The 18,553-nt window shown below is 37.8% G+C and overlaps 2 protein-coding genes and 1 non-coding gene across 5 annotated transcripts; all 3 read left to right on the plus strand.

Moving 5' to 3' along the window:
• The first annotated feature begins 11,037 nt into the window (after positions 1–11,037).
• LOC120104297 lies at positions 11,038–11,143 on the plus strand. The gene has a single exon (XR_005506755.1). It is a non-coding gene; the product is annotated as a small nucleolar RNA R71 (small nucleolar RNA).
• Positions 11,144–13,452: 2,309 nt separating this feature from the next.
• Positions 13,453–17,102, plus strand: LOC120110447 (zinc finger BED domain-containing protein RICESLEEPER 2-like). 2 transcript variants are annotated; one of them, XM_039125432.1, is made up of 6 exons: positions 13,453–13,762; positions 13,871–14,771; positions 14,982–16,334; positions 16,426–16,675; positions 16,774–16,856; positions 16,945–17,102. In XM_039125432.1, the coding sequence occupies exons 2-5, from the start codon at positions 14,610–14,612 to the stop codon at positions 16,845–16,847; spliced, it is 1,839 nt and encodes a 612-aa protein (XP_038981360.1). In that variant the 5' UTR covers positions 13,453–13,762; positions 13,871–14,609; the 3' UTR covers positions 16,848–16,856; positions 16,945–17,102. The 2 variants fall into 2 exon arrangements, with proteins under 2 accessions (XP_038981360.1, XP_038981365.1); XM_039125437.1 differs by lacking the exons at positions 16,774–16,856; positions 16,945–17,102 and having other exon boundaries at positions 16,506–16,595.
• A 542-nt stretch (positions 17,103–17,644) lies between these two features.
• On the plus strand, positions 17,645–18,553 carry LOC120113336 (thioredoxin domain-containing protein PLP3A-like). 2 transcript variants are annotated; one of them, XR_005515280.1, is made up of 4 exons: positions 17,645–17,760; positions 17,837–17,898; positions 18,057–18,154; positions 18,242–18,462. XR_005515280.1 is itself a non-coding variant. In XM_039134498.1 (3 exons), the coding sequence occupies exons 1-3, from the start codon at positions 17,831–17,833 to the stop codon at positions 18,355–18,357; spliced, it is 282 nt and encodes a 93-aa protein (XP_038990426.1). In that variant the 5' UTR covers positions 17,797–17,830; the 3' UTR covers positions 18,358–18,553. The 2 variants fall into 2 exon arrangements, 1 of the variants encoding a protein (XP_038990426.1); XM_039134498.1 differs by lacking the exon at positions 17,645–17,760 and having other exon boundaries at positions 17,797–17,898; positions 18,242–18,553.

An 18,553-nucleotide genomic window follows, 5' to 3' on the forward strand; every position in this document is an offset into this window, starting at 1 on the left:
AACACTTGTAGAATATCTTTGATCTGAAAAAGAAGCTGATGCAGATATCAAAGGCAACAACTTTAGATAGTACTCATTTTTCATCTAGTTTAAGAGCCTTCTCACAAGAATTTGCATGAGAGTTTCATGTGAGACTAAAAAGAATAGGTAATGTGAATACCTGGCGGTGCTTCCTTTCAACTTGATGAGATGGTTATCGATTTGGTCAAAATCCACGCTTTCTTGTCTTCTTTATTAGACACAAGAGTACATAGATAAGCTACTTTTCTCATGAAAAGGATGAAGAAAAGAAAAGAAAAGGGGATTTAGAATGGGTAGAACTCACAGAAGCTTGTTTATTTCGTTGATGGTGTTCTCAGTATTCCTGAAGTAGAGGGCCATCGTGTCAAAAAGAAAGCCTGGGGTATTCTCTTCAAACTGCTGTAGCTGTCTGAAATTCCCATCTACATACCCCTTCGCAGCACCAAAGAATCCACAACATTTGATGAAACATAAGTTTCTATCAGCCAAAAAGAATTCGAAAGGCTCGGAAATTACAAGGTTCAAACCATGCAGGTCTTCATCTTCTAAGACTCACCTCACGATGCAACTTCCAAGTAAGATCTTCATACTGCCTCTTGTATTGTGCCACATCCATGACTTCTCTTTTCTATGATCCAAAGCTTCTCTATAGCTTAAAGTTCTATAAGGAAGTATTTGTGGAAGAGAGCTTGCAATTGTAGTTGGATTAGAGGAAAAGCAGCGCCAGATGATAAAGTTTAGAAGAGAGTAATAGACAAGGGAGCATAGGATGATGTTTAGAGGGAATTCAATGTTCAGAAGGAAAATAATATATACTTGCCTAATTTTGACAGGATTGCAATTAATAAAAGAATGATAGAACAAAAATCCATAAATTCATGGCCAGAATTTATAGCGATAGAGGTTGTGAAGAGTAGCATTAGATGGCAGAGTCTGAAAGAAAAACAAAACAAATTAATAGATAACAAATTCGATGAATTATTCGTAGAATTCGATGTCATGAAGAGAATGCAAACAATGCTTGCCAGTTTCAGTTGCAACTATAATTAATGTTAAAATTTGTGGTTGAATGTTAAAATGTTCCTGAAACTGCATGGCTTGATGGATTGGTGGGAGCATGTGAGCCCCCTAAAAAAAGAATTCTAGGCAAGGAGTAAAGCTGCTAGGGATTAACTTGTATAGCCATACATAAAGATGATGCTAGCACATATTGACAAAAATTGGGCACATGATGGAGACCATGTGGAAACTGGAATAGGTGGTATTTTGGGTCAAGATTGGGTCGGTCGACATGATGTCGAGTCACCTAGACTCGAAATTGGGTTACGATGTTGCCGACCAATATCTTAATTGTCTAGATTCAGGTCAGGTGGTTATAATCGAAAACTATAACATTAACTAGAAAATAATTTTTTTTTTTAAAAAAACCAGTTACCGTTAGGCCTAACCATAAATGTAAAGTTTTCTTTCATGTCCACTCTAAGTTTTACCATAATCTCAGCATACATGGAAAACTCATATTGCCATAGAATGATTGATAGATGCATAGTGCGACAAATGCAACTTGAATTGGGCTCGACTTATTTCCAACCCCACTCTTCACCTATGATGTCGAGTCACCTAGACTCGAAATTGGGTTATGATGTTGTTGATCAATATCTTAATTGTCCAGATTCAGGTCAGATGGTTATAATTGAAAACTATAACATTAACTAGAAAACAAATTTTTTTTAAACAAATAACCTGTTACCGTTAGGCTTAACCATAAATGCAAAGTCTTCTTGCATATCCACCCTAAGTTTTACCGTAATCTCGGCATACATGGGAAACTTGAATTGCCATCGAACGATTGATAGATGCAAAGTGTGGCAAATGCAACTTGAATTGAGCTCGACTTATTTCCGACCCCACTCTTCACCTATGATGGTCAATTGAAGTGATCATAGTCTTCCTTTCGCCATTGTCATGTTCTCGATCCAAACATGACATTCTTGTGGACTTTATTAAGAGTCTACTATGCCAGAATGATACTTTAGCCATACATTTTTGTTGTTTGGAACTCTCGGTCATACTAGGTGAAGGCATGAGTCACACTCGTTATTTTTTTTCCTTGCTAATTAGACAATTAGAAAATTCAGACATCTAATAAAATCTATAAACCATTTACATAACATAGTGAGCTCAAGCAAGTTGCATGATGCACATAATAAAGCCAACGTAACATTGGCTAAACAAGAGATGCCATCTTTGATACAAATATTTACTGCTTATCCCAATAGCCGCATCTCCTCTCACTTAATTTCACTTAATTATATGCAAATGTTTATTTTTATTTCTTATTTATGATATTCTTAAATTTATCAATATATATGCTTTAAAATTGGACTTTTCTAGCTCAGGAATGTTTATTTTGTAGATCAAATTAGAAAAAAAAATTGAATGAAAATTCATGTTTATTTTGACATTGTTTTATTTTTATGTAAAAACTTTTAATAATTTGTATTTGATTATCGGTTATTACTAAGAGATAGCTAAATGCTTGACATGGATTCCAAGTCCAACCTAAACATGAATATTTCGGGTTAGGTCTAGATCATGCCTCACCCTAACTTAACCTGAATGAAATATTGGGTCTAAAAGCATTTTTTTACACTCCATTCAATTCAACCCAATTAGCTAATGGGTTGGGTCTGAGTCTAAAATGAAGATCCATTTAAGAAAGTGGGTTGAATTTGGGTCTACTATCATATTTATTAAACCCGGACATGTGTCTAACTTGGCCAAGCCATTGGATAGCCAGCTCACTGTTGCAATCATTGGGTCAATCAGTTGAACCAGTAGTTTTTAATCTTACTTTTTAAATCATATTAATTTGCATTCTACACTAGTCTTTAGTTGCAGTTTGCATTAAAAAAAATCATGAATCATCTATATTTTTAAAAGCTATTTGAAAATTCGTATATTTCCAAGAAAATATATAGAATTTATTATTTTTAATTATTCTGACAATATTTGTGATTAATTTCGAGCAATTTACTCGAAATAATAATTTAATATTTTTCTAAGCTCGAAGTTTGATTTTTTTAGCCATACTTGTGGTCAAGGATTCAGACCTATCTTAGAACAAATTGATGAGTAATAGGACAATTGTGGCCTCTTCAGAGACCAGTCGAAAGATAGATGAGAGAGAAGAGAGCATACATTAATAAGACGAGAGAGAGGAAAAGATAAGATTGGGGCACGGGTCGCATGGAAGAGAAGAGAAGAGAAGAGAAGAGAAGAGAAGAAATAATACAATGGAGGGGGAGGGCTTTCCATTTTACTGGGAGTGGAGAATATGGCAGGAGCTTAACTCTCCTCTTTTTTCTTCCATGATTTCCACTTTAAATTAATTGCAAAAAATTCCGTAATTAATGATTACCCACTTTAAATTAACTCCAAAAATACCATTATTAATGATTACTTTATTAATGATGATCACTTTAAATTAAGAATTATAGCCTTCTAAGGCAAAATCAAAGACTGGTAGAATTCAATGGACTGGGTAAAGTAAGACAATCCATGAAATAAAACTTAATGTACAAGTGTACAAGTTTAAGGTAGAGACTTTAATTGAGGAGGACGATGTGGTTTTACCAAATGCAAAGGTTTATGATCACGAGGTTAACATAAGAATATGCATGCGTTAACATTAAACCAGTTCCGGCTAGCCACCTGCAAGGATTATATCAGATTCAATTAGGATACTCATCTTAAATACTAATCTCTAATAGGGTCTTATATGTAAGCATCCCAACATCCTACTGCTAAGTAATTCGGGCAGTGTTCTTGCCGGGGCTAATTCAAATTTTACGTAGAGAACTTCCCTGTAAAGTTTTTAGGAAATACGGACTTTTTACAAATGTTTATATCAATTTCTAATAGTTTCCGTCATGCCCTCTGCCGGGACTAGTTCAGATTTCAAACCGATGGGAGGTAACAATTGCAAATAAGTCCGGCAATAGATAAATATTTCATTTAAATCTTTTACAATTTAGTCCCTTCCTCCATTGACAACCCTAGAACTTGGCGATTTCCCACTTCTTGGATTCAAAAGGTCTTGAAGTGGTTGGTGACTGAGGGTAGAAGGCGCAGTATTGAGTAATCTCCTTTTCAATTTTTTTTTTCCCCATTGTTTGTGTCATGAGAAATCTCAGATGATTACAAGTCCTAATAGTTCTCGATAATTTCTTCTCTTTTCAGTCTTGTTTTGGTCAAAAATTGAGATCTTTTTTGTTTTTCTTAACATGGGATCTGATCCATAGAGCCTCTGGATTTGAGTTTGTAGCTTGGTTGATTCAATATTATTTTGAGAAATTTCTTGTGGGGAAAAAAAAAATATCGAGGAATGTTGATTCAATATTAAGTAAAACCATGATAAGGGTATGAGTTTGGAAATGCATTTCCTTTAGGGCCATTTATGATAACTCGATGTTTTCTTTCAGATGATGTCAAATCAGGATAAAGACATGCTGTGATTATGATCATATGATATGAACTGGTTAATTATATGCAGCATCAGTTTGTGTTTGGATGAAGTCATATGATATCATCCAATCACCTACTTGTAGTTATTCAAGGGACACTTGTAGGCAATCAAGATTATTTTTTTCTTTTCTTAAGTGTAATCAAAGCCTTTTTTTTTTGGGTAACTTCATGAGGATTTATAGTATATTGATTGCAATGAAGATCCAAGGTTAAGAGCACAAATCCGAAGTCGACCTTGATTGCACTAGTCAAGGAAGGAAATATGCTCGTTCACCTTTCAAACCCTAACCCTATGATGGATGGGCAGCAGCAGGGCATGGAGAGATGTGAGAGCGATAGGAGAGTTTGCATGGTAGTAATGTTCTCATCAGCCTAAGAGTTAACAAAAAGGGGCTAGGCTGCAGTTCTATACCAACAAGATTACTCCTAGTTGCATGAGACCATATTGAGATTAGACTCAACTATTAGTCACAGACTCATTGAGAATAGGGTTGTAGCAACGTGATGTAGGTATCCTAAATGCATCTACACATCATACCTTGGTGAAGATATCTCCTTACTATTTATTAAGTTTGCACATTAGAAGAAATATATGTGTTCTTTAGTTTCTCTAGATATTTCCAATCTAGCTATGCCTACGCTATTTTGATACTGAGCCATACTGCATATCAATTCGATTGCGAAACTAAGGTGACCATCTATGGCTTTATTTTTACAATCGAGATTCTTACAAATTTGAAAAATAAATGATAGATTTGTGGAAAATAAATTTATGCCTCTTTTTCCCGCATCCTCTTTATTTGCTCATGAGCAGTGTGCCGTTAGTTTACCGCCTTGGCGCATGCCCTTATTTTATTTATTTCCAACTATTTGGAGTATTATAGTTTGGTTCTCATCATCTTATTGTTTGGAATATATATGAATTGCTTGAGGCTTCTTGATAGTCATCTTTAAAGACCACGCAATAGCACGTATCTGGTAGGATAGTGATTACGGGTATCGATCCACAGAAGTTGGGGTACAGTTGTTTTCTTAAAAAAAAAATATTTAAAAGAAAAAGTTTGTGAAGAAAATTAAACTAAGAAATTTAATAAAAAAATGCAATTAAAAGGATATCAGTTGAGAGAACCTAGGGCAAGGAATTCACCACTAACATCGAAACAAGGGTTATTTGTATTTTAATTCGTTCTTGGATTAACATGCAAATTGACTACAAGCCTAATAAGCATTCAAATAAAAAATTCACTAAAGTAATTTTAGAAAAATTCATCTTCAGTAAGTATGAAATGTCTACCCTAAAATAAGGTGGCAGAACACTGTATCTTCCTTAAGCATGAATTATCTTTATACTTACTCAGTGATCATGAAAAACAGTTGTACGAACATCATATTTAAAGTCACAGAGATTAAATATGAGATGAAAGAAAAATATTCATTTAAGAGTAGGAGGATTCATACAACTCCAAGAATATAAAATTAAATACATAAAACCTGTGTCCCTTTGTTAGGGCTGCATCCAGCCCTGGAGAGGAGATCAGCTTTCCATGAAGAGTTGAACAGTGGCAGCGCAGAGGACTCCCATCACGGCTAGAACTTCTTCCTTTCTTCCTCCAGCTCTACTGAAAACGGCTCCCTCTCAGCACTTCCTCATTTCTTTTATATGAGAAATTATTCCCGAAATGCCCAAACTTCTCTCCCTCTTATTTCTATGGGATTCGGCCTCCTGAGAAGAGATGATTTTCGAAGAAGAGACGTCTCCCCTTTTATAAGCCGCAAGCTCCCCCTCCCTCCTCCTCTGTTTCTTCACGTGGGTGGGAGGATAAGCTTGGATGCCGTGAAGCTTGGGAAGATGAAGCCGAGGAAGCTGGAGAGCTGATCCCTTGAATCGCGGATGATTTAGGAGAATATGGCTCACGAACAGGATGCTGATCCGGGTGATTGCAGGATGAGGATGCTGGGATTTGATTTTATCCGTGGATCATGCGATTCCATTCCGAAACAGGGGACAAAGATGCAAGCTGGGAAGACGTTGGGAGGAGAAGACATGGCTTTGTTTATGGACGTGTGATCGTGGGATAAGGCTGCAAGCTGGAACAGAGGAGTTGATCGAAAGATGAAGATGAGAAGAAAGCCGTTGGGAGGAATAAGATCCTGAGGTGAATGGGAGGTCGGTCACGGTTGGTTGGGGTTAATCCAAGAGGCTATGATGTGTGGGAAGAATTACGTGGACGTGAAACTACCCAAGCGGATGGCTGGATTCAAGCTTGCGACTGCGTGAAACAGAGGAGCTGGAACGGACGTGGAGAAAGATTTGAACTTATCCCGTGGATGCTGAGAACGGACGGATGCTTGGGGGCGGCTGGCTGGACGGTTGAGAGGTAATCCGGAAGCAGAGGAGATGAAGATGAATCATGGGGTTGCTAGGATTTTGTGGAATGACTGGAATGTGAACGGGAGAAGATGAGGATAGGCGTGGGAAGTTTGCTGGGATTAGTCCGGAAGATGGCTGGGACGTGGAGAAGATAAGGATGCTGGGAGGTGATCTAATCTGGGAGATGATCCAAAAGATGAAGCTTGGGACTCGGCTGAGAGCTGGGATTTCGAAATTTGCTGGGAGATGTTAGGATGTTGACATGATTCAGAGGGATATTGGTGTGGAGTTCGGGAGGATGAAGCGTAGATGAATGTTGTGGAACAGGGGAAGACTAGCATGGAAGGCTTGTTGGACTTGGAGCTGTGAATCGGTTGGAGTCAATCTACATACGTGAGAGGAATTACAGAATACTGGATTAGTTTGGATGTGGGGTTTTGAGTGGCTGATCACAAATGGGATGATTGCTAATCTACGGTCGTGGTATGGGTTCAAATAGTGCAACGTGGAGAGGATGAAACTAATCTTGAGAGGTTGAACTCAATTGGATGCGGGAGAAACTAAACCACAGTGGATGACTTGGGAACTATTGGACTGGACCTGCACACATTAGACTCGATTAATCAAATCAAACTCGAATTACCTATAATAATTTATTAAAATGCAATGATGAAGGTAACACATCTTTTATGGTTATATTTACAAAATAAGTGAATTAAAATAATGATAAGTGCTATGAATAAGAGGCTAATTTATGTCTTATTTAGCACTTATTACACCCCCGAACCTACATTTTGCTAGTTCTCGAGCAAAATAAAAACTAACTCACTTTCGCAGGAATCGCGATTGCATTTACCGTATGCAATAAGGCTTTAAACCTCTAGGTGGCCCTAGTGGACGAGTTTTGTCTCGTGAGGATTTCCGGCTCAGATACCCACAAACTGCTGTCTCTACCTAAAGAATTTATTTTATTGCTTTATAAAATCTAATTTCAAATACATAAATGCTAAAAATTTCAAAAGCACACAAAGTTTTAATTACTAAGTCAGCCCAAGTCCTAGGTCAGTATGTAATTTAAGTTGAAGTTATTAAGTTTCCGTTAGGGAGTTGTAAGGCTCATTTATACTTGGGTGCTCGGTGATATCTGGACCATACACAAGCTAAGGCTTTAGATTCTCAAAATACTGCTAAAGCTAGTAGTTTCCAAAAATTGGTCAGATAAGACCTATTCACTGATTCAAAATCATCCTATCTTGCAGGATATCGAGAGTTATGGATGTTTACTTTAATATCTCATGGGCTTTATCTGTAATATTCCAATTTACTCGAATTTTTACAACGACGGCTTTCACACTATCATCTTTTTTCAAGGTCAATATTATTTTCTCTCTTTTTTTTAATTTATAAATAAATTACGCACTTTTACTCTTGTAATGATTCTTCCGTGTAGCGAGCATTCAGTCAACACTCCCACACCAGATGGCATAAGGTGTTGGGCATCAAGACTCCCCTACGGACCTATGCTCGGGTTCCTCATACAAGCCTGCTGACATTTGACAATAGGTAGCCCTTTTCGATGTACCTGACTAAATTCACTCTTTTTTTTAAATTTATTTCTTTAATATGAGATAATAGTGAATCAGATAGGTATGATTCATCAGGACTCAAGGTTGCTACCAGACTTAACAACATAATGTTGAACCTAACCCTTAGAAGTGCAGGCCATGTATGTTGTGAAATTTCAAAGAAAAAATTATCTTACAACTCGCTAAAAGAATTTTTAATAAAAAGAACTCAAATTGACTTACTCTTGACTAGTCATTGGGCTTTTTAGATTTTATATACTTTGTGTGTTTATCATTTCAGCACTGAAGCATAGAAATTAGGTTTTTTTTTTGAGATGAAAAACTTATTCGAAAATGCAAAAAATTTTTTCAAAAATTTGAATCCTATACCCTCCAACCTAGATCAAACATTGTCCTCAATATTTTTTTTTAGTATTATTATTTTTTTATTATTTTATTTTGAATGAAAATATGATGCATATGGAGGATAGAAGCATTTTACCGTGGTTGAAAAGGACTCCTGTTAAGAAATTACAAAAAAATGCGACAAAAAAATATGCAAAAATAACCTACGAGAATTGGGTTGCCTCCCAACAAGCGCTAAGTTTAACGTCTTCAGCCAGACGCAGCGCATCCTTATCAAATCATACCGGGTTCATGTCGAGTTCTCCAAGAAAGAAAATTTGTGAGAAACTGATTGTCAGGCAAGGAGTTGACTGCTTCTGTGGCCTTTTCTATAGCAACGTCAAAATGGGTCAAGCATATTTTCAGAGGATCATCTTCCAAAATATAGGGAAGGGCTTCTTCTACAAGATCATCCATTTTGTCTATTAGGAAGCACTCAACTTTCCTCGTAGGTTGGTCGGCCGTATTAAACACAATTTAATTTTACCTTCATGTTCCCAAATGATATGTTCATTACCCCCGTTCTACAATTGATGCATGCATTGGTTGTTGCTAAAAAGGGGCGCCCAAGGATCATGGGGATTTGTTTCTTAGGATTAGGCTCATGTTCCATATCAAGGACGATAAAATCTACTGAAAAATAGAATTTGTCTACCTTGACAAGAACATCTTCAATTATCCCATATGGTGTTTTTACAGATCGATCAGCCAATTGAAGGGATACCGAGGTTGGTTTTAACTTACCTAACCCAAGTTTCTCATAAACTGAGTGAGGTAAAAGGTTGACACTGGCCCCTAGATCTAAGAGTGCTCGATCAATGAAATTATTTCCTAAGACACAAGAGATGGTGGGAGCACCAGGATCTTTGAATTTCGGAGGGATGTTGTGTTGGAGAATAGAATTCACTTGCTCAGTTAGGAAGACCTTTTTAGGCACATGTGTCCTAGATTTTCGCTTTTGGGTACAAAGGTCTTTGAGAAATTTGGCATAGGAGGAAACTTGTCTAATAACATCAAGAAGCGGAAGGTTGATTTTGACTTATTTGAAAATCTCCATCATCTCCTCTAGTGAAGTTTCCTTTTTGCCAAAGGGAGAGGGTGAATTAAGAGCTTCAGAAAATGGGGCCTTTGGGATGTGAGTTTTGGCAGAAGGTGGACTAGCTGAAGAAGAAGAAGAAGGTTTTAGATTTTTATTTGATACATTGCTATCCTCTTCTTCACCTTCCTTATTGATATCCTCCCCAATCTTATTGTCTACTATACATCCACTCCTTAGGGTAGTCAAAGCATTGGCTTGTTCATGATGAATTGTATTTAGTTGATTTTCTTGAGCCATGTATTGTCCCTAGGATTACTTAGTGGTTGGCTTGGAAGCTTTCCTTCTTCTCGCTTGTTCAGTGCATTAGCTAGTTGCCCTATTTGGGATTCTAGCTTGGCGATGGATTGCATGTGAGAGTGCACCAATTGTGTAATGGTTTCCAAACCTTGAAGGGCGGTCAACACTTTCTCCTCAAAGGCTGTGTTTCTTTGGGGTGGAGGAGGATTGTGTTGAAATTGAGTCGAGGGACGGTAGGGATGAATATTTTGTGGGGTTTGAAAATTCTGAAGGTTTTGAAAATTTTGGGAGTAGGGTTGGGCAGTATTCGAAGCTTGCTGCTTCCAAGAAAAGTTTGGATGATTCCGCCATCCCGGGTTGTAAGTGGTAGAATATGGATCATTACCCGGTCGGGATTGTGTTTGGGTAGCATTTACTTGTTCTTGCACAAATTCAGGGAATTGAGCTGCCGAAGGGCATTCATGAATAGGGTGAGACGGGCTAGAACAAAGAGCACAAACTTGTGCTTGGAAAAATTTGGAAGCTGTTCTTTAGACATTAGCTGGTCCAACTTGCGGGATAGTGCATCTACTTTGTCAGATAGACTTATGGACTAGCTAACTTCATATATGGTCCTTTTTCTCGGAGAACTCGGGGGTGCTTGGCGAGCGGAGGAGGCATGGTGGAGAGAATTTTCATTAAGGTTTTCAAACATCTGCCATGCCTCATGCTCACTCTTAAGCATGAAATTTCCCCCGCAAGAAGCATCAACCATTTGACAATTTCGTTCAGACAATCCGTCATAAAAGCATTGCACTAATTTCCACTTAGGTATTTGATGATGTGGGCATTTTCGGAGTAAATCTCTAAATTTCTCCCAGGTTTCATGAAATTCTTCCCCATCAGATTGGAAGAAGCTCGTGATCGCACGCCTAAATTGGTTCATTCTTCCTATGGAAAAATATTTTTTCAGAAATTCGTGTTGCATTTGGGCCCATGAAAGAATAGAATTGGCTTCTAATGAATGGAGCCATTGCTTAGCTTTATCCTTAAGGGAAAAAGAAAATAACCTAAGTTTCAGAGCATCATCAGTGAAGTTCTGAATTTTGACAGTAGTGCAGATCTCAAGGAACTCATCTAGATGTTTGTATGGGTCTTCATTGTTGAGTCCATAAAAAGAGGGAAGCATTTGGATGACACTAGACTTAATTTCAAACTGTACAGCAGTAGTGGTATCAGGTAGTCGAATACAAGATGGAGAGGTATAAATGGAAGGAGTGAAGTACTCCTTTAGCAGTTTGGGTTGTTCGTTAGCCATCTCGACAGGTAGAGTAGATCCTATGGTTCTATAGGTGCGGATTTCGGCTCGAAGGGCCCTAATAGAACGCTCTATTTCAGAATCAAAAGGTACTAATTCAGAAGATCTGGAACGACACCCTAGCATACACTAAAGCTCTTCTGATCAGTCAAGTGCAGTCAAGCATGCACTAAAAGAAAAGCACATCAAATCCTTGTATTTGCCCTAAAATCACTAGACCGCTCCTAACTGGTTTGAAGAGGGCACCTAAGCCTCCAATCCGATCTAATGAACTGAGTTGACCAGGTAAGCTCCCAGGTAAGTGGGGGAGTCACGATGCGTTGCAAAGGTCCCACTTAAAAACCACTTGCCTCGAACAGATGAACTGTCTTCCTTATAGGGACAAAGCTTGCCTAGACATCAACTAAGCCACAGAGCGAAATTGGTGCAACTTTCGGTGATCTTCGTCCTATTGAGCTCGAATGTCCCTAGGGGCCAACGTCTAATTGATTTAAATTAAAGTGATAACTATGTAAGAATTGATTCACCTAATTTGGGCAAGAATCTGGTGATGAAATCCAGTTCTTATCTTGTTGGGGTGATTGCCCTTACTATGTGCGGATTAATTGGTGTATGTGTATCAAGCATGCATTCACACTTTCGCTGAAATTAAAATCAAACAATCACCACAAAATTTTAAGCTAATTGGGAGTCAATTTAAATAAGAAAGGTTCAGAGGTTACCAAAAGAAATTTTCTTAGCAATATTTTTTTTAAAGGCAAACCTCTACAGCATTTCTTTTCTAGCAGTTCCCTTTTTGATCGTCCCACATTTTCTCTTCGATTCCTGATCAAATAATACCAAAAGAAAAATCAAAAATTAGTAAGAGATAAGAAGGAGATAAGGAGAGTAACAAAAATAGAAAATATTTTTATTTTATTTTAGAGATATATATATATATATATATTGTTTGAAAGTTTAATTTATGAAAAGAAAAATAACTATACTAGCAATCTTCGGCAACGGCGCCAAAAATTGATAGTCAACTTTAAAGACCACGCAATAGCACGTATCTGGTAGGATAGTGATTACGGGTATCGATCCACAGGAATTGGGTACAGCTATTTTCTTTAAAAAAATATTTAAAAGAAAAAGTTTGTGAAGAAAATTAAACTAAGAAATTTAATTAAAAAAATGCAATTAAAAGGATATCAGTTGAGAGAACCTAGGGCAAGGAATTCACCACTAACATCGGAACAAGGGTTATTTGTATTTTAATTCGTTCTTGGATTAACATGTAAATTGGCTACAAGCCTAATACGCATTCAAATAAAAATTTACTAAAGTAATTTTAGGAAAACCCATCTTCAGTAGGTATGAAATGTCTACCCTAAAATAAGGTGGCAGGACACTGCATCTTTTTTAAGCATGGATTATCTTTATACTTACTCAGTCATCATGAAAAACAGTTGTACGAACATCATATTTAAAGTCACAGAGATTAAATATGAGATGAAAGAAAAATATTCATTTAGGAGTAAGAGGATTTATACAACTCCAAGAATATAAAATTAAGTACATAAAACCCGTGTCCCTTTGTTAGGGCTGCATCCAGCCCTGGAGAGGAGATCAGCCTTCCATGAAGAGTTGAACAGTGGCAGCGCAGAGGACTCCCATCATGGCTAAGGCTGCAAATGGGTCGGGTCGACCCGGGACCCGACCCGACCCGACCCGCTTTAGACCCGACCCGACCCGAATTTTAGGACCCGCGGGGCCGGGTCGGGTCCTAAATTTAGACCCGAACTATTTTTCGGGTCGGGTCGGGTCCACCCAATCTTGATCCGGGACCCGACCCGACCCGTTACTATATAAAGGCTTAAAGCTAAATCCCTAAACCGGTAAACCCTTCGGCCTTCCTCTCTTTTCGATCCCGTATTTCCGTGTGGTGTGGCCGACGGCCGTGCCCTAGATCTCGATCGCCTTCCAGCCTTCCTCTCCTTTTCGATCCCGTGCGGCCGTGCCCACTGCCCAGCAGCCCAGGTGCCCTGGATCTTGAGCGCCTTCCTCTCTTTTTCGATCCCGTGCGATCGTGCCCAGGTGCCCCGTGCCCTAGATCTTGAGCTGCGGCGGCGGAGAAGAGTAGACCGCTTCCGTGTGGCCGTGCCCGACTTCCGGCTCTCCAGTCTCCAGTCCGCGGATCTCCCCCTTGGCCTCTCCCCATTCTTCAGCGTCCCAAGGACCTTGCTGTACGCCTGTACCAGGTGCTAGTCGCCTTTGTCCTCTATATTTTTCATCCTGATATCTTGCAAATCGTTTCCAAAATATTTTGCTAATGCTATTCTTGTTCTATTATGATAATGGATAAGTAGATCTTGAGCTGCGGCGGCGGAGAAGAGAAGACAGCTTCTGTGCCCGGTGCGGCGGTGCCCTAGATCTCCCGACTTCCGGCTCCCCATTCCGCGGATCTCCCTCTCCCCATTCTTCGTCGTCCCAAGGTATGTCCCTCCTATGTATTTTTTTTAGCATAGGCCGGGAGGAGGTTCCGGCGAGGGGGGCTTATCTTGTAACAGGGCAACGAGGCTGGACTTGATGTTGGGACTTGGGACCGAACTAGTGCAGCAGCGCTGAATATGGGATTATCTCAAGAAAACAGTACGAGTATCTTTGAGGAAAGATAATGATTTATTGATTTAATTGAAAGAATCAGGATGACTGTTAGTCTGTTACTGCATGGGCTGGCCGAATATCATTTTGGTTCTCACCTGGTCTTCATTTTTATGTGCACTATATTTTAAGTTTCTTAGTGCTTTAGTAATCATATTTACCTCCATTTTATAACTATTTAAAAGATGCTTTAGTTATATGAAGTACGCTTTAGTTATATGAAGTCTGTAGTGTCACTTTGTCAGTAATTTTGAATAGTTAACTACATGACATGGCATTTACTTCAGCTTTTAGGAATACTGAAATGTTGTTCATAGCTTAAATTTTGTAAATAAACTGATCATGATTTTTTTATGCATGCAATAACATGATAGACATTATAAAGCTTAGATTATATGCATCTATAAAGTTGCATTTTATGCTCATACATTTTTATTGATTTCTATGCAAAATAGGTTAATGTCTACGATGGATAGCAATGAAAATATGGCTGAAGTTTCAAGTGTACTTCGTTGTGGTAGTTCTCAAGCTATAGAGCCTTCTAATACAGATAGCTCTAAAACGAACAAAAGAAAGAGATCGGAGATATGGAATCACTATTGTGAGGTACAAAACCAAAAGGACAAGGCTAAATGCAATTATTGTCGTTTTATTTTTTCAGCTGATCCAAAAAATGGGACAAGTCATCTTCACAAGCATACTAATATTTGTAAGGCAAAAAAATTTCATGATAAGAAACAGAAAATATTAATAGGCACTGTGACTTCGAAAGATGGTGTTCCGTTGAACGAATTAGTTCCCTATTCATTTGATCAGGAAAGAAGTCGTGAGGACCTTGCAAGGATGGTAATTCTACAAGAGATGCCATTTACAACAGTTGAACATCCAGCCTTTCAGATGTTTATTAGGAACCTTAGACCAGAATTTCATATTGTTTCAAGGACAACATTGTCTTCTGATTGCTTTAAAACTTATGAAAAGGAAAAACGAAGACTTGAAGATTTGTTCAAGACGAACTGTGGAAGAATCAGCTTAACATCGGACATGTGGACATCAAATCAAACATTGGGATATATGTGTCTGACTGCACATTACATCACTAATGATTGGAAACTGAAAAAGCATATTATCAATTTTAAGTTGGTTCCTTCACCACACACAGGCTTAGTCATTAGTGATGCTATAGCTAACTGTATTTTATCTTGGAATATTGAGAAAAGGTTGGGTTCAATCACTCTTGATAATTTGTCAGCAAATACAGTTGTAGCAACAGAACTTCAAAAACAATTTAGAAAAGATTTACTTTTGGATGGTAAATTCTTTCATGTGCGTTGTTGTGCACATATTCTTAATTTGATTGTGAAGGATGGGTTGAAGGTAGTGGAGGGTGCTATTCATAGGATCCGTGAGGCTGTTAAATATATAAAATCATCTCAAGGAAGGTTGGAATTGTTTATGGGAATTGTGAAACAGTTCAAGATGAATGGTAAGAAAAGGATATGCATAGATGTACCTACTCGTTGGAATTCTACATATCTCATGTTAAATGATGCTATAGAATTCAAGGATGTATTTATGCGACTTGTGGCCCGGGATCCTAATTTTGATAATGCGCCAACTGAGGAAGATTGGTCTCAAGGCATTATTATTTGTAACTTCTTAAAGGTTTTTCATCTTATAACTGAAGTTTTTTCACAAACAAAAAATCCAACTGCAAATTTGTATTTCTATGAAATTTGGAGAATCAATATGCTCTTGATTGAAGAATCTAGAAGTTCAAATGCAGTTGTGATGATGATGGCTTTAAAGATGCAAGAAAAATTTGACAAGTATTGGAAGGAATGCTCTCACATTCTTGCTGTAGGGGTTGTTCTTGATCCAAGACATAAGATGAATCTTATTATTTATTGCTTTCACACAATCCATGGTAATGGTGATCGTGCTTCATTTGAGATCAACAAAGTGCGTGAAGTTCTTCAAACTTTTTATGATAATTATGCAATTTTATATGGCACAAATGTCTCTCTTGTTCAAGTGGATGAGAGGGTGTCTACATCCCAAGGTGGAAGAGATGAGAATCGTTTTATGCATGGCTATAAAGAATTCATCCACGGAGTACAAGTTACCCAACCATCGAAGTCAGAATTAGAGACCTATTTGGAAGAGAAGGTATTTTACGATCTCTAATTTGGATGCTTACATTAAATTATTAGTCAATAATTCTAATAAAAATGACTTGCTATTTAATTTTTTGGAGCAGGTTCATCCATTAGAAGATCAAAATTTTGACATTCTACAGTATTGGAAATTCAATGAATCAAAATATCCAATATTGTCTAGGATGGTACGTGATATCTTGGCAATTCCCGTTTCTACCGTTGCATCTGAGTCTGCCTTCAGCACTGCTGGCAGGGTTTTGGATGATTTTCGTAGCAGTCTATCTCCGAATACGGTTGAGGTATTGATATGCGCACAAGATTGGCTTCGAGATAGCTTGCCTCATCTTGCAGGTTCAATTTCTACAACATTCATAAATTTTATCATGTACCAGCTGTACTAGTGCTTAGAAACTTTGAGATTTTTAATTTCGTATTTTTTTCATTTGTAGATATTCCACCTCCTCATACAAAATACAAGGTTGAAGATTACGAAACTGTTGTTGATATTAATACCGATGATTAGCTTATGCTGGTAAGTAGTAACAATCATCTTTATTATTATGTTGACATTTGAATTCTCTAGTTTGCATCATCTCACGTTGCTTCTTTGAGTTATGCAGGATGGTGGTAATCTATCTTAACTGATGTTCTTGATTGTTTCTGCCGTGCGGGTGATCCTTTAGCTGTGGTCGAATGGATAAAGAAAATTGTGGTTCATTATACATGTTCTTAGTTATGTAATTCTACAATTCACTGAATATGATGTTGATGCTATGATGCATCCTTTAGGTGGGTCTGCTTTCTATTTTAGATTTTTATCAGATGATGAACTCAAGGCTGTGATTGGTATTCTTCATCCTTTAGAATGGCTCAGTATTACAATCTTAGATGGAAAAAATTGAATGTGTATATTCTGTGTTTGCTGCATATAGCTAAAACTTTATCTATGAAATGTCATCCAATAACTGCGTCTCACACCTACTTCATATCATTGAATTCTGTTTCACTTGACATTTTTGTTTCAGGTTTTCCTATGCTTTGGTAACTCAGTTGCCTCAACCCGCTTCTTGCTGCAAGATGAGTTCAACATACAAACGACTCAGTGCGATAACTGCATTATTGTACTTATATCTTCTCTCTGTTTCAAAGCTATCAATTTCTTGTGCTGAACCTGTGCTTTGTGCTTGTTTATGTACCCTTCAGCCTAGTTTTTATCTTGTTGCTCGACATATTTACCGTTATTAACAGATTTCATCAACCGTAACAAAATGAAACACACATTCAAGATTTTTGGACTTCTCTATGCAGACTTGACTGGGGATGTAACATGCCATTCTAAAATAGTGGACTGTGCTTGATGGTTCTATAGTATCTTGTATTCTGAAACTGATTAGAACACCCACATTGATACAAAGTTCATCAAGCTGGATGCTGAAGTTAGTCTACACTAACCCTTTGCATTTGTGTTGAAATTTGCAAACAAGAGACTAATTGCTTGGGTACTTGATGCAGAATGCGCCCTTCTTTGTGACAAAATTAGCAGTCAAAACTCTGCCTTGCATCATATTGTTCAAGTGAGGGCTCCTTGTCTTTCACTTCGCATCTTCACTTAGTACATTTTATAATGTTGGATAAATCACTATCATCTCTCTTGAGGGCCAAACTTTCTGCATTTTATTATCGCTTCATATGGTTGACTGTGCTCTGACACATCTAACGGCAATTATCCCAGAAATGGTGTTGCCTTCGACAGGCTGATTGGGTTTCAAGATCTTGGCAGCAAAGATGATTTTACCATGAGTGCCTTGGAGAATCTTCTGAAAAGAAAAGGTAACTATCCTTCCTTTGATGATCTTTTGTATGACTTATCTTGTGAGATACATAAAAATAATAAAAAGCCCCCCAAAAAAATTTCAGGCATCATAGATGAAAGGAAAGGAGGTGACAATGATGAAGATGCAGACGATGATACTGACAGTTACAAACACAGGAACATCAGGTCTTCTACAATTCAGGATTCTGATTCAGACTGAGCAGACAGCAATACCACAATTTTTTTATCTTAATGTCTATCTTGACCATATACTCTGAGAAAAGTACTTTTGCACATCCGCTAGGGGTTCTTGAACCCACAAATTCCAGCAAACAAGCAGGGCTTCAGATCATCTATGATATGTACTGATGCACAACCTTTCTTATTTTATCTTTCTAAAGATTGTTGTTTTTTCT

This window comes from Phoenix dactylifera, chromosome 1, assembly GCF_009389715.1.
Source record: "Phoenix dactylifera cultivar Barhee BC4 chromosome 1, palm_55x_up_171113_PBpolish2nd_filt_p, whole genome shotgun sequence".
NCBI classification, from domain to species: Eukaryota; Viridiplantae; Streptophyta; class Magnoliopsida; order Arecales; family Arecaceae; genus Phoenix; species Phoenix dactylifera.

Bases quoted from the DNA above. Each gene is read 5' to 3' on its own strand.
- LOC120113336 (XM_039134498.1), top strand. From the start codon at position 17,831: ATGCAGAATGCGCCCTTCTTTGTGACAAAATTAGCAGTCAAAACTCTG. The intron at 17,899-18,056 runs GTGAGGGCTCCT...CAATTATCCCAG, and splicing joins CCTTGCATCATATTGTTCAA to AAATGGTGTTGCCTTCGACA. The intron at 18,155-18,241 runs GTAACTATCCTT...AAAAAATTTCAG, and splicing joins GAATCTTCTGAAAAGAAAAG to GCATCATAGATGAAAGGAAA.
- LOC120110447 (XM_039125432.1), top strand. From the start codon at position 14,610: ATGCAAAATAGGTTAATGTCTACGATGGATAGCAATGAAAATATGGCT. The intron at 16,335-16,425 runs GTATTTTACGAT...TTTTTGGAGCAG, and splicing joins AGACCTATTTGGAAGAGAAG to GTTCATCCATTAGAAGATCA. The intron at 16,676-16,773 runs GTTCAATTTCTA...TTTCATTTGTAG, and splicing joins TAGCTTGCCTCATCTTGCAG to ATATTCCACCTCCTCATACA.